Below are 27,923 nucleotides of genomic sequence, written 5' to 3'. Positions count from 1 at the left end.
TTTACGGTTGGTAAAGCTCTTTATGAACATTGTCTCGTTTTATCCTCGCAACAACCCTGGAAGGTTGGTTCGTTTACTATCCCCATTCTCCACTTGAACAAACCAAGGCGGAGGCTGACTTGCCCAAGGTCACCGGGCCAGTAAAGGCTTCAATGCCACATTAGAACTCAGGTCCTCCTGAATCTGGAGGCCCTACTACCTCTACTGAGTCATCTCCTCCTCATTCTCCCTGTCTTCTCCCTCTTACCTCCCCCTCCTCTTATGGCTTTTCCTTTTCTTCTTTCTTTCCCTCCCCAATTTTGGAATATTTCTACAAGAAGAAAACCGTTAAAGGTATTTCACAGAGGCTGAACGGTAGCTGATTTATTAATATAAGACAATGTCAACATGAGCCAGGAAGGTAGGAACTGAGAGCTTCCATCCTTATCACCAAATTATCATTGAAAAGGACAGGGGAGCATCGAGAGCTGCTTCTGGAAGGACCCCAGCATGCTGCCGCTTTCCCCAAGCTCTGTGCCAAATCCCCTAACGTCGAGACTACCTGGCTAATCACTGACGCCATCTGTCCAAAGCCCGCACATCACATGCCGATTAGAGGCACCGCTGAAGGATCTGTTCTCTGTTCTCGCCAAGCCAGGTTCCAAATGAAGGCTCCCAGACAGCGCTGCAGAAGTGTCACTGCTTTTCCTGAAAAGGCGCAGCCAGGCTCCAGCATAAACAGTCCCGAGGGAGCCGCAAGGTATGGAGGAGCGCACTGATGACCAGTAAAAATCAACCCCTCGAGCCTGATGCCCGGGAAGCTGATGGAACACCATAACAGGAAGTAAGCTCCCTTCCCCCAGGCTACGCCAGGGAGCCAGGCACCCCCATCTGCCTTGGGAGGGCCTGCCAAAGAGCTAAGGCAGAATGGCCAGTCACAGGAGCCCAATCAGCAGCAATGAGAAGGGGCATGGGGGCAGTGTTCCCTGCTCCCCCCCGCCATGGGTACAGACAGACGCACTGACGGACACACAGACAGACACACAGACTCCCATCTAGGGCCAGAATCAGCACAGTCAGACACGGTAGCCTCCTCTGGACATCTTCCCAGGATGGTGGGGAGGTGGAGGTGAGGCAGGGAGGGGATGGTACATAGATGGAAGGCTTTGGACCTGGGGCAGAGGACGTTGTTAATGCCGTCTCTAGGAACATGCTCCTGAGAGGAGCCTCTGGACTCTACCATGAGGGAGTGGGCCCCAATGGTCTCGGAGGTCCTTTAGTCTTATGCCCTTCATGACATGCCCCATCCTTTGGGATAAACCCCTTGTCTCTGCCCCATGGGACACAGGTCCTCTTGATACCCTCCCAGGGCCCCTCCCGAAGGCAGAGGGGCTACAGCCCTGTGGGGGCCTGGGGCCAGGCCAGCTCCTCTCCCACCTTTTCACCCACACTTCTGGCGACTCGCCCACTAAGAAGCCTTCACCAGTACTGGAATGCTTCATGGGGGGAGGGGAGAAGCCTCCTTCCACAGCAGAAAACCCTAGCAGGTGTGCTCTGGCAGTCCCCTCTCCCCAGAAAGGCTGCTGGCTCCCTCCCCACAGAGCCACACCTGCCACCCAAGGTAGGGCCCCATGCACTCCAGACTCTGAGGCACCCCCACACAGGACAGATGACTACCAGGCTCTATTTGGAGACCAGAGACAAGATATGACCAAACCTAGCCCAATCCCTGGGAAGGGCCAGCATCTACCAGCTCCCCTTCCAAGCCCTTCTCACACTGGGAGAGCCCAGCCCGAGTGCAGGGCCCAGCAGCTGGCTACACCCTCTGCCTCTGGGGTCCTCTGTGAGAACTCGGCACTCCCACCTCCCCCTTCCCACCATTCCCACATCTGCCAGCTCCCCACACACACCGAAAGGCAAACATCTAACCTCTTGGGATTCAGAGGTCCCTGCCCGCCTGTCCACTGGCCTAACTCACACCACCTGACCATCAGCAGGCACCTGGAAGCCACCAGAGGCTGTGAGACAGACAACCAAGGCACCTTCTCAGAACAAGGTCTGCTGTGAGCCACAGCAGATGCAGGAATGAGGGCCCATGAAAAGAGAATTCTGACCGTGTTTATTGTTGGGTTGTTTAAAAACTGTAGCCAAGACCTCGTCCTCAATGAAAAACACGCAGGGCACAAGAGCAGACTCAGTATAGACCCCAGACAGGGCAACGTCAACACCTCCCCGGTAAATGGGGGAGAGTCCCCACCAAGGACTCTGATGGCAGAGATCCCCACCGAGAAGTCAGCTACAAGTCTCCGAGGGTGGTGGCCAGAGGGCCCCACAAGGAGCCTGCAGGGGCAGCAGGGACCACAATGGCCGCCAAGGCTCTCCCTCCAGCGCTCTCACCTGCTCCAGCAGAGATGATGCTTCTCATGTCCGAGTCCAGTTTCTGAACCAATGCCTTTGGGTCGATCGTGGTCCCAGCAAAGATGTCCGAGGTCACCAAGCCCCAGTCCTGATGGCAGAAAGGTAGGATGAGCCGCCCTTCGAGGCCCCTGGAAGCAGAATTCAGACTAACCTAGGGACAAGCCCCCCCATCTCTGCCCCCCCACCTGGCATCCTCCAGGCCCCTCCCAGCTCCCCCCACCTGGCATCCTACAGGCCCCTCCCAGCTCCCCCCTCCACATCTGGCATCCTCCAGGCCTCTCCCAGCTCCTTCCTGCTCCTCCCAGCTCCCTCCCTCTCCACACCTGGCATCCCTCCAGGCCCTTCCCAGCTCCCCCCTCTCCACACCTGGCATCCTCCAGGCCCCGCCCAGCTCCCCCCATCCATACCTGGCATCCTCCAGGCCCCTCCCAGCTCCCCCCATCCACACCTGGCATCCTCCAGGCCCTTCCATCCCAGAAGTGCTGCTGCAGCTACTCCATGCCTGCCTAGCCCTCCCATCTCTCCCCCAGGATCCTTCTCACCCACCTGACCACAGCCTGGAGGCTCCATCCCAATGAGAAGCCAGGCATGGGGGTTGGGGCTCTAGGTCTGTGGACCCTCCCCTCAATCTCTCCTGCCCATCCCAGGCCTCCACAAGGTCCATCTGCCTTCTCCCTGGCTTCTTCCACATCACAGATGCCATTCTTCTCTACCTACCCAGAGGGCTACAAATGTGATTTCACAGAATTCCAGACTATTGGGGCAGCCTCCAGTCCAACCCCTCTCCTCCCTCCCTAAAGGCCTCAAACCCCCAAGCCACTCTGAGGGAGGGAGGCTGGAGACCCCTGGCAACTGGGCGGGGGGAAGCTCAGACTCCCATGGGTGGGCAGGGCAAGTTTCCATCCCCACTCAGGAGTATCTCCTGGGAGGCCTCCTGCAGACAGGATCTCCAGGCTTTAATTAGACTTATTTTAATTAAGCCAGTAAGTAGTCCCATCAGCCTCCAGGGGAGGGTAAGAAGGCAGCTGGCTGAAAGAAGACTTGAAATAAGGTGAGGAGGGAACTGTGCAGACATCCTGACTCCTCCTGGGGCTCCCAGGGGTCACCACTGGAGAAGTCCTGGCATGTGTGCTAAGGCTGCCAGTCTGTAGGAACCCAGTCAATCAACACTGATTAAGTCCCTACTGTGTGCCAGATGCAAAAGACTGTCCCTGCCTTGGAGGAGCTCACACTCCAATGGGGCAGCATGCAAACAAATCTAGAAAAAGCAAGCCTGGAGACCGGCTAAGGATGGAATGATGAAGAGGGAAGGCCCCGGAGGCTTCCTGGAGAAGGCAGGATTTTAGATGGGCCATAAAGGAAGCTGGGGAGCTCAGCAGTCAGAGCAGAGGGAGAGTGTTCCAGGACTGGGGGGTGCCCAGAGAAAAAGCCCAGACAGAGATGGGGGGGGTCTTGTTCTTGGAATGTGGAGACCACAGGATCCAAGAGAACATGGAGGGGAGCGAGGTATAGGAAGCATGGAAAGGGAGGAGGATGCTGGGTTATAAAGGGCCTTGAAGGCCAAACAGAGGATTTTGTCTTAGAGACCAGAGTGGTCAGACTGGGGTTCAGGGAGATCATCTTGGTGGCTGAATGGAAGATGGACAGGAGTGGGAGAGATTGGAGGCAGGCAGACCCTCCAGCAGCTGTGGCCAAGGTTCAGGCATGAGGTGACCAAGACCCGCACCAGGGAGGGGGCAGGACCAAATGAGAGAAGGGAGTGAATTTAGGAGAGTGTGGGGAGGTGAAGTGAAACCGGTGGAGGTGAAATGGACAAGAGACGCCCAGGAGGTGAAATAGACACGCCTTCGCCTCCCGCTGGCCGGGAGTGGGGAGTCCGGGATGAATCCCAGCCCAAGGGATTGGAAGCATAGCGCTGTCCTCTACAGTGACAGCCAAGGGAGGAGAGGAGGAGGGCTTAGGTTCACAGAAGGGGGTCTCCAGGAGAGAGCTGGGGAGCCTTCCTGAGGCAGAGACACCTCCGGCTTTGGGCAGAGGAGAATGGCCCAGGGCTGGCACCCGGCCAACCAAACAGCACTGATAGCGCCAAGCGCACGGTGGTAGAAACGTCCGCCGCTGAAAAGTGCGGAGTGATCTAAAAGGCAGCCAGACGGCAGCTGACTCCGCGCTCGCCGACTCCCCCCTAGAACTCAGGAGTTCTCCGCGCTCCCCCACGCGCCTCACCACCTCGACTCCGGCTCGCGCGCGCCCTCTGCCGCTCTCTCGAGAGCACGCCAGCTGCCAGAGGACCGTACTATCTCCCGCGCTCCCTTTCCCCGCCCCCGCCAGCATGTGACTTGATACGGCCTGCTCCCTCGTTTTCTCCCCTCTTCCGGCACCGGTGCGCCCCCTGTCGCTCTCGCGAGAGCACACTCAACCAGGGCCCCCCTTCCCCCGCTTGGACCGTACCAAGTGCCACTCCCCTCCTGCTCACATTCCCCTCCCCGCCCAGCTCCGGTGGTCCCGCCTGAGGTGCACCGGGCTTACCTGTCCCCCCAGCTCCACTCCATGCTGTCACCTCCGCGGTCGTGGTCGTCGCCGCCGCCGCCGCCACCGATGCCTCTGCCTCCTTGGCGCTCGGGGCCGGACGGGCCGTCTTCACCGCGGCTGCGTGCAGCCGGGCCCGAGGCCGCCTCACTTTGCCCACCATGCTGAGCCTCCGGAACGGCCGGGTCCGTCACGTGCTCACACCCACCGCCCGGAAACAAGGCCCTGTGCACGTGGGTTCCGCAGCACCGCCCGGGCTCCTTTTGGGGAATGGGAAGGGGCGGGGCCGAGCCGAGGAGGGGGAGAGCCTGAGGCTCCGCCCCCGGGACACCACCCCACCGCCACCACCCCCCCCGCCCGGGGGGGGCAGGCTGCACGCGTGCGCACTCCCTCCAGGCAGCTGGGGGCGGGGAGGGGCAGCCTGGCTTTCCCGGATTACCCCATCAGGAGCTCCTCGTGGGTGCGGGAGTTGTCCGGAGGCGGAGCCTGACCCACGAAGTGGGGGACAGGACGCCCTTTTTTTACAGAAGAGGAAGGCACTCGGAACAGCATTCGAACCCGCCACCCTCTTCCCTCCCCTGGGAGCCTCGGGGTCTTACAGCCTTCCTAATTGCTGCGCAGGGCCTGGGAGGAGAAAGAAAGAACATGCCCCGATCCGCGCCCGCGGCCCCTTTCCGCCGGAACCGGGGTTGGGGGGGGCCGCCGGCTTCCTGCCCTTCCTCGATCCCCTCCCCGCAGCAGCTGGGAGCCCTGGAAGGAGGGGGGAGGGGAGCCAGGCCTTCCCTCCCCGGTATCCTCTCGGGCCGCCCCTACCCCCCAGCCGAACTCCAGGGCTGTACAGCATTTTGAAAGATATATGCCCCGCCATTAGATTGCAAGCCCCCTGAGGGCAGGGGCTTGGCCCAGGGCCTGGCACAGTATGCACTCTGTTCACTGTCCCTGAGCCCATTTGGAGTTTTCTGGGTAAAGATGCTTTCTCCTCCAGCTTATTTTACAGATGAGGCTGAGGCAAGCAGGGTTAAGTGACTTGCCCAAGGTCAAACAGGACACGTCTGAGGCTGGATTTGAACTCAGGTCTTCTTGGTGCTCTAGACTCTGCAGTGCCACATAGCTGTCCCTGGCACATAGTAGGTGCTTCATAAATGCCCTTTGATTTGACCTTGAGGTCCTGGGCAAGATGCTTCAGCTGCCCATGAGCCTCAGTTTACCAATCTGTTAAAAGGGGAGTCCAGAAGAGAGAAGGGAAGGCTTTTTGTTTGGCCCTGCTTGGGTGAGAAAGCACTGCCGGTGCACTCAGGTGGGGGGCCGTGGATAGAACACTGGACCTCAGGTTGGAAGTCCCAAGTTCAAATCCTCCTGAGCCACTTCCTGGGTGTCACCCTCAGGAAGTGGCTCCCCCTCCCTGGACAAATCCTTTGGCAGTGCGGGTCAGTGGAAAGAGCCAGTCTAGAGTCTTCGGGCCGGGGTTCGAATCCTGCCTTCCCATTGACTTCCTGGGTGGCATCAGGCCCCAGCCTCCAGAGGCTTTCCAGAGCTCCCCCCCCAGGCAGGCAGGGAGAAGGGGTGCCTGCCCTTCCTCTCATGGCAGGCCTTGGGGGGCCCTGGTGGTGCAGGGGTGCTCCCAGCAGCAGTTCTGAGCCAGGGCTGTGAGGGAGGGGGGAGCCTTCCCATAGACTCCTCCAGGTAGTGGCTCATCTGGGCGGAAAGCCCCTGGAAACCCCTGGGCCTGCTTGCCTTTTAAGGACGGGCAGCTCACTTCCTCCATCCCACTGCATCCTGCTGTGCCCGGCATCTTGGGCGGAGCAGGGGGAGAGAGGTGCCAGGGGAAGGGAATGAGTGTCTCCAGACCACCTACCTGGCGTGTAGCCGGGGTGAGGGACTAGGGCGGGGTCATTCAGCCAGGAAGTGTCTGAATCTGGATTTGTACTTGCATCTTCCAGACCCCAGGCCCAGCTGCTGCAGCTGTTTGTCAGGCAAGGACTGTCCCCTGAATCAAAGTGGGTTTTAGATTAGCAGAGCAGAGTGTCTGATCCCCAGTGGTGAGGCAGGGGCTCAGGGGGCAGCCGAGCTGGGCATCTCTTCCCAGAGAGCTGGGGCATCCTTGGCAGGAGGCCAGGGATTAGCAGAAGTAAATAAGGCCCCAGCCCTCTGCTCCTCCCAGACCCCCACCCCCTCCCCCAGGGCAGGTCTCCTCTTCCTCCTCTTCCTCCTCTTCCTCCTCCCCCTCCCGAGGCTGGAAAAAGAGAAAGACACCTCGCTGGGCGGAGGTGCAGCCCCTCCCCTCCCCTCCCCCGGACTGCCCGTAAATGACTTGGCCCCCTCCCCGAGGCTTCCACCCAAGAAGAGCTGAGCTGGAGGGAGAAAGGCACCAGACTGGTAAGGCTTGGGTCTGTCCGCAGTCAGGTACCACAGTATCTATCATCTTTATCTTGTTGGGGAAACTGAGGCCTTGGGTCGAAGTTCTGCCTCGCGTCCCACCTGGCTGTGTGACTCTGGGCAAGTCCCTTCCCGTCTGAGGTTGGTCTCTCCAACTTTTGCTCAGCCTATCCAGCACTGGGCAGACCTAGTGCTCTGAGTGGGAGGATTTGGATTTAAGCTGTGAAGAGGGGCCTGGGGTGATTTAGCCTGAGGTCTTAGAAAAGTGAGGGTTCTCCTGCCTGGAAGGGTCCCCCCTTCTCTGCCTCCCTCTCTGCGGGCCCCACCGACCCACCCACATGTCCAGCCAGCCCTTCCAGGCTGGCTTTGTGCATGACCCATTCCATCCAAAGACATTAACTTATTGGGAGCCTGGAGCTACTTCCTGTTGGAGTCACAGAGGAGCTAGTCCTCTAGTCTTGCCCCATCCCCATTTCATAGATGATGAAACTGAGGTTGGGAACAATGAGGTGACCCCAAGTAGGAGGTCAGGGGCTGGCCTTCAGGACACCCGAGTTCTAGTCCTGCCTCTAACCAGCTAGGTGCCCAGCCTTGGACAAGTCATTTAAGCTCGGTGGGCCTCAGTTTCCTCTCTGGAGTTAGATGATTGTGAAGGTCTTTCCTCTGGAGAGTCTGTGGTTCTTGAATATGGAATAAAGGTTCAGGGGAGCCTCGGAGGGCAGACTGAGCTTGGGCTGGAGAGCAGCGCGTAGGGTGAGGCTCGGGGTCGGGCAATGCCTATCCCAGCCTGGGAAGGCAGTGGGGCCCCCTTCACCAAAACCCTTCCAGCAGAGATCAAGGAGGGCTGCTGGGGAGGGCACCTTGTGGAAGGCCATGCCCTCCCCGGCCAGGCCTCTGACTGCACCCGATGGCTTGGCCCCCCACCCCAGATTTTGGGAGGACCTGGCCACAGCTAGCCAGGCCCCCTGCCCCCGGGGGGGACAGGTGGATGCTCTGCTGCCCAGTCTCTGGCACCGGTGCCTCCTTGTGTTACACTGGCTCTCTGCTGTGCCTCAGGGGCTGGGCTGCCCCCTGGCATATCAGAGCTGGGCGTTACCGCCCCTACCCTCGTCTCCCTGGCCCAGCCGCCATTGCAGGCCCTTAGAATGATGTCTGCCGGCTTGGGGACTTTGGCCACTCACCTGCTCCTTCCCTGTTTGCAGACCTCTCTGGGTCCTGCACCCAGCTGGCATTCTGTCTCTCCTCAGTGGCCATGCTTTCTGGCCTGGCTCTGGGATGCCATTCCTAGAAGGGGTGCCGGGCAATGTCCATGCAGCCAGGTGGCCCAGAGGATAAGAGTGCTGGGCCTAGAGTCAGGAAGACCCAAGTTCCAATCTGGCCTCAGACACTTCCTGTCCGTGTGACCCTGGGCAAGTCCCTTAACCTCTGTCTGCCCCAGTTTCCTCCCCTGTAAAATGAGGATTAAGATGGCAAAGATTGTTGTGCAGTCAGCATACATTAGGCACTTAATAAATGCTTATTTGCCCTCCTGCCAGTTTGCTCAGGTGTCCCTCTTCTGGCTGTCTCCTGCCATGTAGTTCTCCCCACCCCTGCCCCAGGAGACAACAGACACCTGCTCCAGGGCCCGGCTCCTGACCAGGCCCCTGCTCAGGGGGCTTTCCTGTCCCAGTCTGATCACCATTCCTGGTCAGAGACTGGCTTTGGGCTGACCCCTGGAGGGTGAGCCCTCTTCTCTGCTGCTCCCCCCCAGCTCTGAGCCTGAGTCATAGACAGGACACTGAGGTCCAGGACCTTGCCCAGAGTGAGAGGTGGAGGAAGGCCCTAATCGCTCCTGAGGCACCCTCTCCCTCCACCCCTCAGGCCTTTCTAGACATTGGGGGCCAGCCCTTCTCTACTGGGTGGAAGTCAGTGCTGCCCTTCCAGAGCGTCCCCCTTTGGGGACTTCATCAGTGCTCATCAAGGCTTGATTGGGAGCTTAATTAGATGTAAAGTCCAGATTGACCCGGGTTCTGCCCTCCCACTTAGGGAGCCCAGGCTAGGAAATTCAATCAATCAATCAGTAAATATCCCTTAAGGCAAAAGACAGCCCCTGCCCTCCAGGAGTTTACAGTCAGGCAAATTGCTGCTACCAGTCCTTCTCTAAGAGGACCCTGACAGCCAGGAGGTGATACCAGGACTTGTGCATGGATTGGATTGATGGGAGGGCTTTGCAAGGTCACCAGCCTCATCTCTCCTCTGGAGCCATCTGGGCCCAGTGGCCAGCTCAGGATGACTGGAGATGGCCCAGGATGCAGCGGGGGAGCTTGACTTTTTCAAGGGAAGGTCTATCCCAGGTCTCAGTTTGACCGAGGCAACACCCATTCAGTGATTAAGGCTAGGTAAGAAATGAGGCAGAGCACAGCCTCTTAAAAAGCAAAACTAGACAACAATGAGAAGCAGGCAAGTGTATATACAAAGCCAGCTCTGAGTGGGATAAATAGGAAATAATTAACCTAGGGGAGAGCTGAGACTAAGAGGGCTCAGAGAAAGCTTCCGGATGGATTCAGAGGAAACCAAGGAGTGACAAGGAGCTTCCAGGCATGGGGAATGGCCAGAGAAAACACCCAGAGCCCAGAGATGCCCACTCTTCGGAAAAGCAGGTGGGTGGACGATGCAGAGTGGGGCAGGTGGCCCAGGGTGGCTAGACCGGGTAGAATGTGGATTTGATCCGCTGGGTCACCTTGGACCAGTCATCTGTCTCTGGCTCCCCATGGGGTCAGCTGATCCCTGAGGATCAAAGCTAAGAGGAAGCCTTGATGGAGAAGGTCTGGGCCCCCCAGGGTGCTGTGAGAGACTTCAGGCCCAGAGGGAGGGCTGAGGAAGGGGCCTCTCACAAACCTCTTTCACTCATTAGGGGAGGAAATGTTGGGTTTTCATTCTTGAAACCACTGGAGGCTGGGGAGGGGGGAAAGGAAGCCTGGTTGCAAAGCCTCAGAAGGGCCCCAGATCTTTCCACATGTAAATTGTCTGACTCATCAGAGCTGGTTAGTGAGGCCTCCAGAGCATGGGGTCATCCTGGGGAGCAGCCCCAGGGCACTGACCCAGACCCAGGCCCCATCAGCTGGGCCACCTCCTCACTCCCTCCCTCTGAGAGCTGCCTGGGTGTCTGCCCCTGCCCAGGCCCCATCAGCTGGGCCACCTCCTCACTCCCTCCCTCTGAGAGCTGCCTGGGTGTCTGCCCCTGCCCTCAGGGTCCCAATCTACCAGTCAATCAACAAACATTGATTAGGCATTTCCTGTGTGGACAGGCCCTGTCCTAGGGCTGGAAATACAGTTGTTGGGTTTCCTTGTGAATTGGTTTGAGATGAGGCAATCTTCAGCCTCATTCTCTCCTCAGGAGCGCTGGGTCCAGTGGCCAGAGGTAGATCAGGAGGACTGGAGATGGCCTCCGCTGGAAATGCAAAGTCAGAAATCCAACAGGCCTGGCCTCAAGGAGCTTACACACTCCAGGGGAGACTGTGTGTGTATGCACATAACATACCTTGGTTAAGCTGGCTGAGTGACTTGCCCAGGGTCACACAGCTGTTAAGTGTCTGAGGCTGGATTGGAATTCAGGTCTTCTTGGCTCCAATGCCCAGTGCTCTCTCCACTACATCCCTTGGCTGCCTCCTTTTTCCTAGTCAGCAGCTTCCTTTTTAATGTTAACTGTCAGTCAGCTTGCATTTATGAATTACCTAGTAGGTGCCAAGGCCCATGATACACTCTGGGGATAAGATGCAAAGAAAGGCAAAAGCCAGTCCCTGTTGTCAGGAAGCTCGGACTGATGGGGAAACCAACGTGCAGATAGCATACAGACGGGATCAACAGGCGTCGGTGTTCAGGGAAGTCTGGTAGAAGACAGGACTGGAACTGAGACCTGAAGGAAGCCAGGAAGGGGGAGGGGAGAAGCATTTATAGAGCACCTGCTGTGTGCTGGGTACTGTGCTAAGCCTTTTGCAAATATGGTCTTATCTGATCCATATAACTAGCTTGTGAAGTAGGTGCTATTATGATGTCCATTTTACAGTTGAGGAAACTGAGGCAAATGGGTGAAATGACTTGCCCAGGGTCACACAGCTAACGAGTGTCCAAAGCTGAATTTGAACTCGGGTCTTCCTGACCACCCAGTGGCACTACTATAGTAAGTAGTCTCTGCCCACTGTACCACCAGGCTGCCTCAGGAAGCAGAGCATTCCAGCTATGGGTGATGGGCAGCTAAAGAAAATGCCTGGAGGAGGGAGACAAGTGTCCTAGGTGAGCCTCAGTGGATCACAGAGTACTTGGAGAAAGGTCAGAAGGGGACACGTTATAAAGATCTTTGAAGGCCAGACAGGATTCAGTGTTTGATCCTGGAGGCCACGGGGAGCCTCTGGAGTTTAGGGGTCTGACCTGCAGTCTGGTGGCTGAATGGAGGATGGACTGGGGGGGAGAGCCTGAGGCAGGCAGACCCCTCCCCCCTCAGCAGCTATTGCCGTGGACCTGGTGGGAGGTGATGCGGGTCTGGCCAGGGTGGGGCAGTGTGGGAGGAGAGAAGGGAGATGTTACAGAGGTGAACTGGACAGGCCTTGGCACCATATTGGATATAGGGGGTGAGAGAGTGAGGCATCCAGGATACTCCTAGGGGGGCCTGAGGGACTGGGAGGAGGGTGTTGCCTTCGACAGTAATAGGCAAGGGGTGGGGGATGAGGATTTAGGGGGAAAGACAATCAATTCTGTTTTGGACCTGTTGAGTTTAAGCTGTCTGTGTTGTATTGGATTTGTTTGTGCAAAAACTTTTTAATGATACATAATGGAAATGGTCCGTTTACCTTCTGCGACCCTTTCTGTCTCACGCTTGATCTCGAACTCTTCCCCTATCCACGCATCTGTCAGGCGCGTCCTCCCATGAGCCTCTGATTTGTTTGCGATGTCCCTGTCCACCTCTGGATCACTTCTGCCTTGTCTGGGTGGATGGCGGGAGATGTTTGCCTTTGCCTAGTTTCTGCCGGGCCGCTCTGCAGGTTTCTGTTCCATGGGAGCCCTTCTCCAAGAGCTGGTGCTTCTTCCCCAGGTCAATGTTGTTGAGATAATTACAGCTTTGTCATGCAGTTTGACACCTGGTACTACTGATGGATCCCTTCCTCCCCACTTTGTTTTTCATGATTCCCTAGATACTCCTGCCCCTTTATTCCACCAGATGCAGATTTCCATCCCTTTTCTAGTTCTCCAAGGCCATCTTTTGGGGCTTTGATGGGTGGGGCCCTGAATAAGTACTCTACACTGGTGATTTTTACTGGATGGGCTCTGCCTGCCTGACCCCTCATTTTTAGGGGCCCTAACCCTGGCACCGTCCTCTCAAGGAAATGTATCTGTGGCCTCCCATCCAATCCCATTGCACAAGCCTCCAGTGACGAGTGGGAGGTAGCAGGTGGGGGCAGTTCCTGTTTTCGGTCAAGTTTTCTTGCCTAAGCCGGAGTGCAAGCTCCCTGTCAGCATTGCCCCCACCCTCCACCCTAGTTCTGTAAAATTACACTGATGTGGAAAGCAGGAAGGAGAAGTGGGCCCAGCCCCCAGAGTCCCTGAGCTCTTACCGCCTCCCCATGGGGTCATGGAAAGAGGGCCTCTTCCCGCTCTTGGGTCCAGCCCATGGGCGGGGGACAGAACTGTCTGGGGGCACCCACATAGACTGCTATCTTATGAGAGTGGCTCAGACTGAGGCAGTATTTTCACGCAGGACCTGGAGGGCAGCCAGGTGTTTGCCTTTAGTGGTGGGCTCAGGGGCAGGGGCGCTGGTCAGGAGGGCATCCAAGGAGGGAATTCCACAGGTGAAAACAGAAAGCCAAGAGCTTCAGCAGAGCCTGAGCCTCGGCACCCACCCTGCCACGTTGGGTGGTGAAGGAACATGCCAGGCTGGAGACATGGCCGAGCTAGTGCTCCCAAGAGAGCGTGGAGCCGGCTCTCAGCCCTGGTGCCCTGGCCCTCCCCAGGCTGGGGTCTAGACAAGCAGAGAGCTCCAGCAAAGACCCCAGGGTGCCAGCCAGGGGGTGGGGGCTGAGGTGGGGGCAGCTATGCTGGATAGGCTCCACCCTGGAGAGAGTCCCAATCCCTGAGAGCTTCAACCCTTTGGTGACTCCCAGGGTTAAAGCGTTTATGCAGGTAAAAAGCAGGAGGGGACGGATGGACTGTGTCTGTCAGCTTCTGGAGGGCTGGCGGCTTTTCCTTTGAGCCTTTATATTCCCAGGAGCACGTTCCTGACCTGCAGAAGGCCTCCATAAATGCTTAGAAAATCAAGCAGAAAGGCCGGTTCCAAAGAGCTGCCCCAAGCAGGCGCTCCTGTCTGCTGGTCAGCCTGGCATTTTCCATGTTCAATGACACACACGTTTCTTTAGCACCTACTGTGTGCAGGATGCTGTGCCTTAGGGAATGGTCAGGTAACCGTGCTAGGGGCTTTGCTTGAGAAATGTCATTCAGACTCATTCGTAGGAGAAACTCTCTCCGGGGGGGAACACCTAAAGCCGGGAGGAGGGGTACCTGGACCAAGCCCCCCAGCCTGCCCAGTGCTCAGCCAGGGTCAGGGCAGGCGCGGGGTGAGAGTCTGCCCTAGCTCACCTTTGGACCCTCCTCACAGCCCCCTTGTGCACCCTTAGCCTTCACAGCGTGAGCAGTCGACTCCCTGGGGAGCCAGCAGACCAAGGGACTGGGGGGAGGGGGACAGCTTCAGTCTCATCTTCCTGGCCTAACTGTGGTCCAGGAAGAGGTCTAAGGCTAGCTCAGCCCACCTTCTACCCTCTGTGGTGTGTCAGAGAGTCTGTGACCTGAAGGCTCCTTCTCTGGGGAAGGAAGGAGGGAACTCCCCTCCATGGCCAGCTGAGGCCAAGGCCTCTGAACCGCCGAGCCCTTCCCGGTCATTTCTGAGTGCCAACATGAGGCTCTGTGCCCCAGAAGAGATGTGGGGGACACAGAGCCCTCTGACTGCCCCTCAGAGCCAGACCTGGGGCGCCGAGATCCAGGGACTGGCCCAGAGTGGGACTTGAACCCAGCTCCTCTGACTCCAAACTGGGCACTGTAGTGATCTCAGGAAAAGTGAATGGGGCTGACTTAGCACAGTGCCGCCCACGTAGCACGCACTCAAGCCGTCGCTGGATTGATCTGACAAGAAACATCTTCATAGAGATCTGGAGGAAAGACAGGTTGTGACATTTTATTCCTCAAAATACATCCACTTCCAGGTAAACATCTGTGAAGCCTTGCTTGTGGTTGTGTGGAGACTGTTTACATTCTGTTGTTGGGCCCAAGCCTGAGGGCCTCCCAGGGCCAGCCCCCACCCCATGGCCCCACAGGAAGCCAGGGTGGTGAAAAGCCGGCGTGGTTCATGCCAAGCAGGGGCCGGCAGGCCCAGCAAAGACGCCAGCGGGCCCTCACCGACTGGCAGGCCTCTCCTGAGTTTGTCACCACAGAACCATCTCCAGGACCCCCACATGCCTGGAGAAGGTGGCGCAATGTCCGGGGGGGAGCAAACACGGAGGGCTGAGGGCCCCCAACCCCCCAAGGAGGTTGTTACCACCTTCTACGGGGCATTCCTCCCCACTTACCTGGTCTCTATCTTGTGCTTTCCTTTAAATGAGTGTGGCCAAGGCCAGACTAGACGTTCCTGGAGGGCAGGGACTCTAGATGGAGGGAGGTCATTACTGGTTGATTGGAAGGAAGTGCCCCAGGGATCTGTGCTGGCCTCGCCAGCATTGTGGAGGAAGGATGGATGGCTTATTGGCCTGACAGATGGCAGGCCGCCCCTGGGCTCAGCGGACCTGTGCAGACATGGATCAGCGGACGTGCCCAGGGATGCACAGTCGCACCCAGGGGCGCAGTGGACACACTGACACGGCGCAGCAGATGTGCCCAGGGGCGCAGCAGACACTCAGGGGACGGCTTGGCATCAGAATGCTGTCGTTCACCTTTGCTCCGTTTATGCTCACTCGCACAGAGATAGTTGTGCTGTTTGTTATACTCAGGAGTGTTTCTAACGTGGCTTTGTCCATAGCGCGTCTGTGCTGACTGCTTGGTAGGAGGGTGCCCTGTGCTCTGAGCCCTGGCTCCAGGACCACCTTCACATGAAGCATCCCCCTCCCCTCCCCAGCTGGTACTGCCCTCCCTGCCGCCCCATCCACCGCCTGTTAACGCTTTCTTTGATGCCCCAAACTCCTGTGAATTCATTCCTTCCAGTCTGTTCTGTGTACCTCAGCCTGTGTGCAAGTTGTCTCTGCCTCCCACAGAATCCAGCCTGCTTGAGGGTGGGAGCACTAGTCTTTGCGCTCCAGAGCCTTGTCCAAGGCTTAAGCGCATAGTAGGTGGTTGTTGACTGCTTTCTTGATTGACAAGCTAAAACACCGGGCCAAACCTAGCAAAATGCAACTGAACAGAGCCATATAAAATCCTATACTTGGGTTCAAAAACTGTTTCCCCAGGACCAGCCACGGCAAGGGAGGCCTGGCCAGAACCCAGGCTGGCTAAGGGTCCTTTCTGGGAGCATTTCCATAAGACTGTGGAGCTCAGTGTAGGGAAAGTTCCCCAGGGAAATAGGAGATGGCCTCCTAACAGAGTGGGGGATGGGAGTGGGGGCCGAGGACGACCTCTCACAAGTGCATAACCTTGTCCAGGGTCAGTCTTGGTCAGCGAAGCAGGAGGGCCGGGCCATCTCCTGAGGGCTCAGCTCCAGGGCCCCAGGAGTAGCTGCTGGCTGCCGCTGCCCACGGCCCCATCAGGGCCAAGACACCCTCAGGACTCTTCTTGGGGGCCCAGCTGCAGCCGCTCTTCTGGGGACACTACCCCCTACTCCTGGTTCTGCCCTACTCAGCCACAGGCTGGTGAGAGAGCCCACTTCCTTTGGTATCCTGTTCAGCAGGCAAGGTGCTCCTGTGCCTGGGACCTGCCGAGCCCTAGGAGAGGGGGTCCAGGAGCATGGGGTCCAGCTCGGAGCAGGAGGGTGCCTTCCCTGGGCCGGAGCCCCAAGGTGCTCTCCTTGTACAGGGCACCTGGAAGGAGAGCCCTTTCTGTTTACCGTGGTCCCGTGCTGGCCTCTTGAATCCCAGAAGAGTCAGGACAAACATGGCGTGAGGGTCACCTTGCTTAACCAGGCTGGAACCTTCTGGCCTTGGTACCATAAGAGAAAAGATTGAGGAGACTGGTCTAGGCAGGTGTTGGGGGGCTGGGCTCTATCTGAAGTTAACAAATCAATCTTTGGTTGTTCTTCAGGTGTTTTTGTCTCTTGAGTCTCACAGGCACAATGCTGGTGGGTAGATTGCCTCCCAGGGCTAGGCACTGGGCATATAGGGAGTGAGCCTGCTGCTTGGGCACCCAGGTACCCTCAGGGGGACCCTTACAAGAGAGTTTTCATCGAGTATCTGGAAGTGACTGGCCCCCTGAATGAGGTCTTCATTAGCCTTGGAGGGCAGAATCAGAGCAGGGGGAGGAGCTGCTTTAGGCTTGAGAACAAGAAAACCTTCCCAGCCACCAGAGCTGTCCTGGACCTGAGTGCTCCAGGCCTTTGGGGGGAGTGCTACCGCCCCTAGGCAGAGGCTGGACCACTCCTTGTCAGGGCATTCCAGGGGAAGACATATTCCAGTGTGGGGTGGCCCAGATGTCCCCGAGGCCTCAGAGGAGCTGGGATCTATCTAGTCGGGCTCTCTGGCAGCTCTGAGATTCCGTGACTGAGGACCATGGGAACTGAGCAGGTTTGCCAGATTGGCAAAGTGTTCTTCTGCCCTAAGGTGGATGCCTGGGGACAGAATTTGTAAAAGGCAGCCAGGTGTGTGCAGGATGGAGGCCGAGGCCTGGCCAGCTCTTTGGCTTGAAGACACCTTGATGCTGGAAAACCAGAGCATCCTGGCCCCCCAGGAACCCTGTTACTCTGGGAACTGGCCTGCCCAAGCCACAGAAGCCTGCTCTGGCCTCTGGGCAGCATACCAGGCTGGGGAGGTAGACCTGGGGCTGCTTCCTGGGCTAGGCCCTGCCCACACCTTGGCATCTCTGGCCCAGAGAAGCTCTGGGGCTCTAGTTGCACACCCCACCCCACGTCATGGCAGACCTGATGCTGCCACAGGAAAGGATCCTGCTAGGAACAAGCCTGTTTTATAGATTGTCCAGCTTTTAAATGTTAACAGAGACCTCCAAGAGTGAGGCAGATAAGGAGTCATGGGGGGTGGGACTCTGTCACTTACTCTCCACCGACCTTCAATGAGTCAGATGCTCCCCCCATCCTCAGTTTCCTCATCTGTAAAATGACTCAATGGCCTTTAAGGTCTTATTCTATAATGATGTTTGCCATGGGTTCAGAATCACAAATTACTCTCCTTTCCAGGGATGAGAACAAACTTCAATTTGTGCCTGCATGGGTGCTGATACTGGTCCAAGGATATGCTTGTAAATCCTTCAGGAAACTCTAGGACAATGACCTGAGTCAGTTGGCTGACAAAGTCTGCCCCTCCTGAAGAGACCTGGCTGGTGTCCTGGACCAGCTGGATGCTGACTCTTCCCACATGACCATGGACAAGTCACTTTATTTGGCCCTGTTTCCCACATCTGTAAAATGAGGAGGTTGGGCTCTGTGACCTCCAAGACCTTCCAGCTCTGGTCTTCTGTGACCTGGGGTTCAAAACTCAAATCTATTACTCTGCCCCCCTCCCTGTGACTAAGTGGGGTTTTATCTGTGACTTGAAGGAAACTAGAGAGTTCAGTAGTCAAAGTGGACAAAGGAGAGCATTCCAGGCCTGGGGAGTGGCCAGAGAGAGTGCCCAGAGCCAAGAGATGGAGGGTCTTGTTCATAGAACAGCCAGGATTCACTGGATGGATGGTGATAGGAAGCCACTGGAGTTTGAGTAGGGGGTGACATGGTTGGACCTATACTTTAGGAAAATCACTTTGATGGCTGAGTGGAGGATGGCCTAGAATGGAGAGACTTGGGGCAGGCAGACCTCCTCAGTGGCTATTGCCTTAGTCCAGGCATGGGGCAATAAAGGGTCTGTATGAGGCAGGTAGCAGTGTCAGAGGAGAGAAGAAGGCCTATAGGAGAGATGTTGCAGAGGTGACATGCCATTTCTGGGCAGCTCAGCCAGCCTCTCCTGACTCCTGGGTTTCCCTGCTTCCCTTTCTTCTATTTGTGTGTGGAGAGGGTGGAGGAAGTAGGGATGTACCTATCTTCTTGACCCACTTCCTTTTGGAGTGTTTTACAGGCTCCTCCTTTTGGTTCTTTCAGGGCTACTTCTGCTTTACCTGATGCTGGGACCCAAGAACACAAATAAGAGGGTTCAGCTATTCAGTTTACTAAGGGTATGACCTGGGGCAGGTCTTTTCCTGTCTCTGGGCCTCAGTTTCCCTATTTGATTCTCCTGTTAATTTAACAGTTATTAAATTGGACTTGCCTTTTGGAGTCCAGTTCTGGGTCCTCTGACCAGTTCCATATGAGGAGCTAAAGAAAGCTGCTGTTCCAGGGCCAGCCTTATCCATCAGCCAGATGGGCTAAGGAAGCTGATGCCTCCTTCTCCAAGTCCCTGGTTAGCTGTGCCCGGGAGGGATTCATCCTTTCTACCCAACCAAGTAAGGATAATTCAAGAAGTATGTATTCAGTAGGTGCTATGTTGTGGGTATTGGGCTGGACACTGGCCTGGGTACTGAGCAAGAGCCATGTTATAGGTACTAGGCTTGGCGCTGAGTGAGTACCATGCGGTAGGCACTATGCCAGGCTTTGGAAGGGTACTGAGTGCCATATTGTGGGTACTGTCAGGCATTGGGATGGGTCCTGAGTGGCTATCATGTTGCAGACACTATGTCAGGTGTTGGGATGGGTATTGAGTGGGTACCATGTTGTAGGTGCTGTGTTGAATATTGGTCTAGGCACTGAGTGGGTACCATGCTGTGAGCACTATGCCAGGCTTTGGGCTGGGCACTGAGTGGGTGCCATGTCATAGGGACTAAGCTGGGCACTGAGCAGATGCTGTATGGTGGGTGCTGGGTTGGACATTGGGCTAGACCTTCAGCCCCAGGCACCACGAGGTACACAGAGAGCTAACAGCCACCGTCCATCTGCTCCTGCTTCAGAACCTCATACTTCAGTTTCCAGGATAGGGTTCTATCAATACTCCTCCAGATCAGAGCCGGCCAAGGCTGAATGGGCTGCCTCGAGAGGTAATGAGCTCCCCCTTAGTGGGGGTATTCAAGCACAGTCCAGATGTGGGACCTGTTGTAGACAGTCAGCTGTTGTTGGCCTGCATGCCTCGGAGTCTTTGGCGAGGGCAGGAACCAAGGGGCCTGCAACGTGGGGCTGGGGTGGGGAGGGGGGGTAGCTTCCTCTTCTCTCCCCCGCCCACACTACTTTCTGGGCTGTGCTTCCTCTGCGCTTGGGTAACACCAAACCAGCCCTCAGCAGAGAGACCTGAAGCACAGCCCTTCCTCTGGGGATGGCCCAGGACTGGCTCTGTCCAGATTGCAGCTAAACCAGGCCCCCATCCAAGCCAGATGTGCAGCTGGCTGAGAGCTGGGAAGAAAGGAGACGCTCAGGTGAGGTGAGGTGCTGCGTTGTCCTTGGGGAGGGCTCTGGGGGCCAGAGAAGGAACCATCCCCAGGGAACACTTGCAGCTGCCCTCTTGGGCAGGGGCTCCGTCCTTCTGAGCTGGCAACTTAGGGTGATGCCGGGAGGCTGGCAGCCAGGGAGGGGCCACCAAGAGAGGGTTGGTGAGGCCCCCAGGGCCACAGAACAGGACAGGGCTGTGTCCCCTTCCTTTCTCTGGGAGTCACACCAACCTGTGGATGGCCACCCAGACATGGCAGCATGCAGGGAGGGAGGGTGCCAGGTTTTGCCCACTTTGGCCACCCCCAGATCTGAGACCGTTGCTTCCAGAACTTGTGAAGCATCCTGGTATGGGTGGTCAGCAGGCCCTCCAGCCTCTGCCCTCCTGTTTCCCTGCCCTGGGACCTCCAAATGTGAGATTCAAAGAGACCACCTCTGCCCAGGCAATCCTGCTGCCTGCTTCCCCCGGCTGGCTCCCCTTCTCTATGATACCTCGAATTTGGGGGGGGGTCTGAGATCAGCTGGACATGCCCCTGGGAGGCCTACGCTGGAGGAGGCAATGGGGGACAGCACTGGAAGCCCCTATGCCAGGGGAAAGGTGGGATGGGGCCCAGAACCTTCAGCCTTTCACACATGGGAGAATCTTGGGGCCTGCAAGGATTAAACTGGACCTGCCCCAGAGATGTCCTCTGGGAGAGAGAGGCTAACACTGAATCACCAAAAGAAAAACCACTCAGGAGTGTTCTGTCCAGCTTGGAGGGGAACACTGATCACACTTCATCATAGGTGTGGTCTAGACCAACACCCTTTTTTACATATGGAGAAACTGAGGCTGCCCAGAGTAGGAGCTTTAGAACTCGAGGTGCAGTAGACATCACAGTGGACAAACATCACTGTGTGGTGCACCTAGCCGGGGCCCCAGAGCAGCCCCTCTTCCCATGGCTCTCTGAAGGAGTGAGTGCATGTTTCCCCCGGGGGAGAGATCCCCTCTTGGTCAGGGGCCGCTCTGGCAAAGGGGCCTGCACTGGGCCGAGGAGATGGGAACAAGGCGGAGGTCAAACTCTGGTCCCTCCCCAGGATGGGAAACTCCTGCCATAGCAGGGCTCGGCCCCCTGGCCGCTCAGCTCTGGACTCCCTGGTTCCCAGTGTCTCAGGATCGCCAAGAACTTGTTTGCCAGTATGGGTAGCCCCTGAAGGCTGATGCAGGAAAGGACCCAGGAGGCCTCTCAGCTTACATCTGGCTGAGATACGACATCCAGACAGCCTGTTCCTCTCCAGATAGCCCATGTTGCCCCAAGGCCAAGTGAGCTGGGCAGCCTTTGCTTACAGCCACAGTCCCGAATTCCTTCCCCTCGAGTGAGTTCTTGGGCCTCAGCCCCTTCCTCTTAGGATCACCAGAGAAGGCAGCAGAAAGCAAAGAAGGGCCAGGCCTGAGACTGGGCCTGGTGGTGTGCACAGTTGGCCCCAGTGTGTCTGGGACTGTGGGTGAAACAGGTTGCACACTCTGCTTCAGGGCTGAATGGAAACAGATGAACACAAGGAGAGACCTGGAGTCAGGGAGGCCTGGGTTCCAATCCTGCCTCCAACAATTGCTAACTGTTTGACCTCTAGTGACTCACTTGGCCTCTAAGCCTCCAAACCCGCACCTCTCCAATGGGGACCTGTGACCGGCACCCCCTCCTCAGCGCCATTGTAGGGCTCCAAAGAGAGCAGTCTGAAGGACTCAGCAATGTCGGCTCTTGGCAGCCTGCCACCGGGGCCGGCCCCAGCTCCTCCAAGCTTCTTTGGAAACCTGGAGCATGTGCCCACTAGGAAGCGGGACAGCGTCACCTTCCAACACCCTTTTACAGAGACTCTGAGGATTCAGCACAGCCACTTCAGGATGGGATCCCCAGGGATGGCTGGACTGCCAGGTGCTGTGTGACCTACTGAGGCACCCCACTGTGTCTCAGCTGTTTAATGAGGGGAGTGGGCCGGCGCCTCCCCCCGGATCCCCCAGCTCCAAATAAGAGCAGTAACCGGCTTCTTCCTGTGTTGCTGCACGGCTTGTGAAACAGCCATCCCACACCCTGGGAAGGTTCTAGTCAGCGGTGGAAGGGAGAACTGATCACACTTCACCCTAGGGGTGATCTAGACCACCTTGGTTTTTTAGAGAGCCGGAGTTGGTAAACATTTATGAAGCACCTACTGTGTTCCAGGCACCTGCCTTTCTCTGGAGGGAGGGGGACTTGGGGCTCCATGCTGGAGCAGGAGCAGGAGGAGGAGGAGGAGCCCTGAGTCAGTGCTCAGGGAAGAGCCTCACAAGGCTGGGAGGGACATGGCAGGAGGCTGATGGTGTGCAGCCATCGGTGGTGTGGACAGTGGCCACATCACAGACCCCGAGGGCTCAGCTGGGCCGACCCCCTCATTTTACAGAAGGGAAACTGAGGCCCAGAGAGGGAGAAGTGACCTGCCCAGGTCCCATGGTGAGTCAGTGGCAGAGACAAGGTTGGGGCCTGCTGGCACTGAGCCCTACCATCTTGCTGTTCTTCCTGCCTCTTGCAGTGACCTCTCCCTCACTGAGTCAGAGATTGTTTATCTGACCACAAGAGCTCCCCAGGACGCAGCCCAAACCCACCCCGGAAGTGAGCACGCCAGAGAGTCCTAGCCACACTGCGAAGTCCTCATGCAGCCTTGAACATCGGCTCCTGGACTGAAGAACACGCCCAGGAGAATCCCTAGCTTGGGGCCTAGCGACCCTTCATTTAAACACAGTCCTGACGAGTGAGACAGCCGGCCGCTCTAGCCAGGGAAGGGGCTGAGGGATGCTGGAGGCCCAGAGATATCGGGGACAGAAAAAGCAAAGAACCACAAAGCCCAGCAAAGCCGACACGGGATCTTGGGGAGAGCCGGGCCGGAGGACGGCGGTGAGGGTTGGCCTGGGCGGATGAGGGAGAGGTCGCCCCCCCCCCCCCGTGGCTCAGCTGGACGAAGTTTCCGATCCAAGAGGGCCTAGAAACCAGGGAGCTTTCCAGAAATGCCCTGACCCCCGGGGGGGACTCCTTGGAGGTCACACTGAACACAGACCTGATGGGGGGACTGTGCCCCCCTTCTACTCCTTCCTGCCCAGGTGACCTTGGACAAGTCCCTTTTCTTTCCTGGGCCTCAGTTTCCTTACATGTAAATGAGAGGAGTTAGGCTCGCTGGCCCTGAGGTCCCTCCTAACACCGGGCCTTCTGTGATCTACTTCTTGGAACTTCCTTCACTGATACAAATTGCCACTCACTCCACGGGTGGGAGTAAGTCTCTGAACCCCCGAAACCAGCAAGGCAGTGGAAAGAGGCCCTGGAATCAGGAAGGCAGAAATTCAAATCCAGCTTCACATACTACTGTCTGTGAGACCTAGGGCAAACCACTCCACTGCTCTCTGCCTCAGTTTCCCCAATGTAAATTGGGGATAATAACAGCGCCCTTCTCACAGAGTTCTGCACAGAGTCTGACATCTATTTGGTGCTTAATAAATGCTCATTCCCTCCCTCCCCGAGCCTGCTGTCCGAGCTAGCAGGGGTCTGCCCACTGGCCCCTCGCTGGCCTCAGGACAGTGATCTGGGCCCCCCTCCGCCAGATGCTGCTGCCCCCAAGATTCATCCTGAGGCAGCGCCCTCAGGCGGGCTGGGTTGTGGAGGATGGCTGTCCTCGGTGTTGGAGGCACCAGTTTGTTCATCTCTTCCATTCTGTATCCAAGTATTTCATCTAGGAGAGAGAGTCGAAGTGGCACGTTTATGTATTTTAAATTAATTTATTTATTTTTGGTTTCCAACGTTCACTTCCATAACATTTTGAGTTCTAAATTTTCTCCCCCTCCCCAAAATGGCCTGCAGTCTGATATAGGCCCTACTTATACGTTCATATTAAGCATATTTCCCGTTAGTCATGACGTAAAGAACAATTAGAACTAATGGGAGGAACCACGAGAATGAAGCAATAAAACAAAACAACAAAGGAAAAGGCGAGCAAATGGTGTGCTTGGATCTGTGTTCAGACTCCAGAGTTCTTTCTCTGGGTGTGGACAGTATTTTCCATCAGGCCTTTGGAGATGTCTTAGATCCTCGTATTGCTGGGAAGGGTGAAGTCTATCAACGTTAGTCATCCCACCACGTGGCTGTTACTGTGTACGACGTTCTCCTGGTTCTGCTCACTTCATGCAGCATCAGACCATACGAGTCTTTCCAGAAGTCTGCATGCTTATCATTTCTTAGAGCACAATAGTATTCCATTACTTGTTCATCCATTCCCCAATTTCCAATTCTTTGCCACCACACAAAGAGCTGCTATAAGTATTTTTATACTGTGGGTCTTCTTCCCTTTTTTATGATCTCTTTGGGATACAGACCTAGAAGTGCTATTGCTGGGTCACAGGGCTCCAGAATGGTTGGATCGGTTCACAACTCCACCAATGCATTAGTGTTCCAATTTCCCACATCTTCTTCAACACTTATCATTTTCCTATTTCGTCGTGTTAGCTGATCTGATAGGTGTGATGTGGTGAAGTGGTACATTTAGTATGAGTTCCCAGGGTGCCATAGTGGCCCATTCCCATACTCCCAAGGCAAGTGGGATGTGAGGCTGTGCGCTGGGGGCCTCTGCCTCCCTGTTCTCTTCTCTGGTCTGGGCATGGCCTTTTAGAAGGGGCATTGACTAGCTGGAGAGCACCCAGGGAAGTGAGAAGCCTGGAGGCCACGCCATGCAAGAGGTGGCCGGAGGAGCCAGGGGTGCTTAGCCCGGAGAAGAGGGCTGGGGGCAAGCTAGCTGTCCTCTGTCACATGTGAGATGCTTCAGCTTGCTCTGTTCAGTGTTCGAGGGCAGAAGGGGGCACGGGAGCAGATGCAGAGGCAGATTCCCAACCCAAGGAAATGCCACTTCATTAGAGGCACTAGAGCATGGGGCCGCTCCACTGGGGAGGGGGTGGTCAGGTCCTCGACACTGGAGACCTAGGGGGAGGCTGGCCGAGCACTTGCTGGGAATGTCGCTGCATGGGGGCAGGACGGAGCTCTGAGCCTTCTCGGTTCTGTCTCTCTGGTTCGATGATTCTGTCGATTGGGCTGGGAAGGCTTTGGTAGAAAGGATGGGGCTGGGGCCCTCCAAGCAAGGGACCTGAATAGGCAAAGTTCTTGAACGCAGAATGGGCAGAGGGAGTGTTGTGTGTCCCCACTGGCCTGGGGGTTGGCCCTATTGGAGCCAAGTAGTGGTAGGAGAGAGTCTCACGCTGCCCCCTCAACAAGTGCCACTCCCGCTTTCCAGGCAGCCTCAAGCCCTCCCCTCTGGGCAGCACCAGCCTCGCCCCCTCCACACGCACTCACACACCCGTACCTCCAGGCACCTCAGGGCGCCTTCAGTCACCGCTGTGCCCCAGACCACCATGGAGGGTGGGCCTGCTCATACCTGGGGTGCCGGGAACACCCCTCCATCTCTGACACCCACTCCCTAAGATGACACACAAGCAAAGGTGAGCATAAAAGAGACTGAGAATGCATGGTCAGCCAGGTGGGAGGAGAACGGGGAGAGCTCAGCATCCAAGTGTCCAGGAGCAGAGAGCGATCGGGAGAGGGGCGGCTTGTGGGGAGCAAGATGGGGAGGAAAAGGGTGGTCTGCCTAACCACAGGGAGGGCCCTGGAGAGGGCCGCCAGAAGGACTTGTCCTGTGCCCAGGCAGTCTGGTTGGAGACTGAGGCTCACGGTGGGGGCGACATCAGAGCAGGCACAGCGGCTAGGTAGAGGAGGAAGAGAGCAGTTAGGAGGCATGAGGTGGCCTGAGGGAGGAAGGAACGCCAGGAGTTTTATCTGAGGAAGTGAAACCCTTGTGGTACTCCCAGGAGTGTGTTGGTCGATATGAAACCTTTCTGTCCAACCTCTTTGGGATAGATGGTTAGTCATGGGATCTCTGGGCCAAGGAGAATGGACAATTTAGTCATTTTTCTTGTAATTATAGTATAATTCCAAATTGATTTCTCTAATGGTTGGCCCAGTGCCCACGCCACCAACAACGTATCAGCGTGCCCGTCTTTTCTCAGTGCTTCCAATATTGACTAAACTCATCTTTTGTCGTCTTCAGCAGCTTGTGGGGTGTAAGAAGAATCCTCAGGCTGTCTTTCATTAGTGATTTGGAGCCTTCTTTCATAGGGCTGCTTGTATTCTGCCTTTTTCTCTTAAGACCTGGGAATCCATCATGAAATTGTAATAACTTTATCCAGATGAAGTCAGGCCTCACACAAATGGTCATTATGTCAGGAAGAACCCTGAATATATGGGTAAGAGAGAGCTGGATTCAAATCCTGCCTCTAACAGAAACTAGCTGTGCCTCTCTGGTACCATGTCCTGTTAAATGGTGATGATAGCTCTAGTGTCCATCCCCTGGGGGTGTTTTTTGGTTGTTTTGTTTTTTTGAGTTTTTTTTTGTTTGTTTATTTTTGGCTAGGCAGTGGGATTAAGTGACTTGCCCGGGGTCACACAGCTAGTAAGTGTTACATGTCTGAGGCCGGATTTGAACTCAGGTCCTCCTGAATCCAGGGCCAGCGCTTTATCCACTGCGCCACCTAGCTGCCCCAGCCTGGGGTTTTTGTGGGGCTGAGGTGAGATTTTAATAGGCTGAGAGCCAGCATGGACCTCAGAGGCCATTGAGTCCCACCCGTTTTACAGATGAGGAAACTGAGGCACAGTGCGTCGCACAGGGTCACACAGGTGGTAAAGGTGTGAGGTGGGTCTTCCTGACTCCAGGTTCAGTGCTCTGTGTGTGATGCCGTGCTGACTGTCTGCCATCTTTGTTGGAAAGTCTGCCCTATGTGGGCATCACGAGGTATGTTTGTCTGCATGTGTGCACACGTCCTGTCCGATCCCAGGTCCAACCGAGGGTTGTCACCTGCCCCAGCTTCGCACGGGGGCACCTCACCAAGAATTCTTGGCTTGGCGTCTTTGAGCCCAAAGCACCCATGCCTGCCCCCTGGATACAGACATTTTTCAGGGTTCCTGTTAGGCCAGGCCGTGCTGTGACCACCATGATGCAGGCCAGGCAGGAGGCAGGGCTGGCTCATCCAGGCAGGCAGTGCCTCCTTTCTTCCAGGGTGGGAGGTTGAGCCACAAACCCAAAACTGGGGTTACACCACAATCCTGAGAGCTGCTTTTGTCTGGTCTTGATGAGAAAAAGGAAGATCCTCTTGGTAGCCCCATGCTGGGACCTTCTTTGGCCTTGTTCTGGAAGCCTGGGGGACAGGTAGGCAGAGGAGATGGCTGCCTCCTGGTAAGGTGGTTGGCAAAGATCCCCTTTTGCCCTCACTGCCTGTCCCGGGCCTGTGGGCCTTGGATGCCAGCCACCCTGAGACACATCCTTTTGAGGCTGAAAGCCTTTCCTGTTTTTCTAGAAGGCTTGAGCCAAATGTAGGTACCACCAATCCTGCTTGCTTAGGGGCTGGCTGACCAGGGGCCAAATACTGGGGGGGGAGGCAGTAGCTGGGGACCAAGATGGGCTCTCTCTGGACTGCATGAGTTTCCTTCTCCCATTGGATCAGACATAACAGTGATCATGGGGAGATGGGGGTCCAGGAGCCCATGATTCCTGGTACTCAGCATGCCTGCCCAGCACACTGCCCCAGGCAAAGCCTCAACCTTAGGCCTCCTCTATACTCCTGAGCTGAGGATAGACCCCTGCCCTTCCAGGACCAGAGGAGAAGCTCTTGTAAAAGCCCAGCTGGTTGGAGGTCATGGCCACGGGACTGGGTCAGCTTTGCTCCACTCCATGACTCTTAGAGCTAAGTCCAGCCATCCCAGCCCTAGTACAAGTTCTGGCCAAAAGGGAGACCAGAATGGGCACGTGAATGGCTCGGCAGAAAACCAGCATCTATGCCAGAAAACCCCTCAAATCAGATGACATACCCAGGAGCCTCCTCCTCCAAGGCCGGGGCCCCAGCCTGGGCCCAGGAAGCAGCTGCTTGCAGCCACAGGGTAGGCTGGGGTGAACTAAGGAGTCCTAGGTATGGAACCAAGGAGACCACTGTGGGTAGCCTACTGATGCTGGTCACAAATGCAGCTGTGTCCCA

At 56.5% G+C, this 27,923-nt stretch overlaps 2 protein-coding genes across 9 annotated transcripts in view; one reads left to right on the top strand and one right to left on the bottom strand.

Moving 5' to 3' along the window:
- SLX9 (SLX9 ribosome biogenesis factor) overlaps window positions 1-8,746 on the bottom strand; it is a 59,435-nt gene extending 50,689 nt beyond the window's left edge. Inside the window, exons 1-3 of one of the 3 annotated variants that reach the window (XM_078154582.1) lie at window positions 8,481-8,746; window positions 4,929-6,910; window positions 2,377-2,489 (exon numbers count right to left, since the gene is read on the bottom strand). In XM_078154582.1, coding sequence (XP_078010708.1) covers window positions 2,377-2,489; window positions 4,929-5,086 — 271 coding nt within the window. In that variant the 5' untranslated portion in view covers window positions 5,087-6,910; window positions 8,481-8,746. Of the gene's footprint in view, window positions 1-2,376; window positions 2,490-2,943; window positions 3,140-4,928; window positions 6,911-8,480 lie in introns of those variants that run through there. The other 2 variants (XM_020973372.2, XM_078154580.1) reach the window with 2 other exon arrangements.
- ITGB2 (integrin subunit beta 2) overlaps window positions 7,252-27,923 on the top strand; it is a 41,605-nt gene continuing 20,933 nt past the window's right edge. For 2 of the 6 annotated variants that reach the window (XM_078154578.1, XM_020973366.2), the window contains exon 1: window positions 19,684-19,845. In XM_078154578.1, the coding sequence (XP_078010704.1) occupies window positions 19,804-19,845 (42 nt within the window). In that variant the 5' untranslated portion in view covers window positions 19,684-19,803. Of the gene's footprint in view, window positions 7,300-9,803; window positions 9,939-18,804; window positions 18,886-19,683; window positions 19,851-27,923 lie in introns of those variants that run through there. The other 4 variants (XM_020973368.2, XM_020973365.2, XM_078154579.1 and 1 more) reach the window with 4 other exon arrangements.

Source organism: Phascolarctos cinereus, unplaced genomic scaffold (genome assembly GCF_003287225.1).
Source record: "Phascolarctos cinereus isolate Bilbo 61053 unplaced genomic scaffold, phaCin_HiC Scaffold_5;HRSCAF=322, whole genome shotgun sequence".
Taxonomy (NCBI): Eukaryota; Metazoa; Chordata; class Mammalia; order Diprotodontia; family Phascolarctidae; genus Phascolarctos; species Phascolarctos cinereus.
The sequence above is the reverse complement of the archived record's forward strand: the minus strand, read 5'-3'. Positions and strand labels throughout refer to the sequence as shown.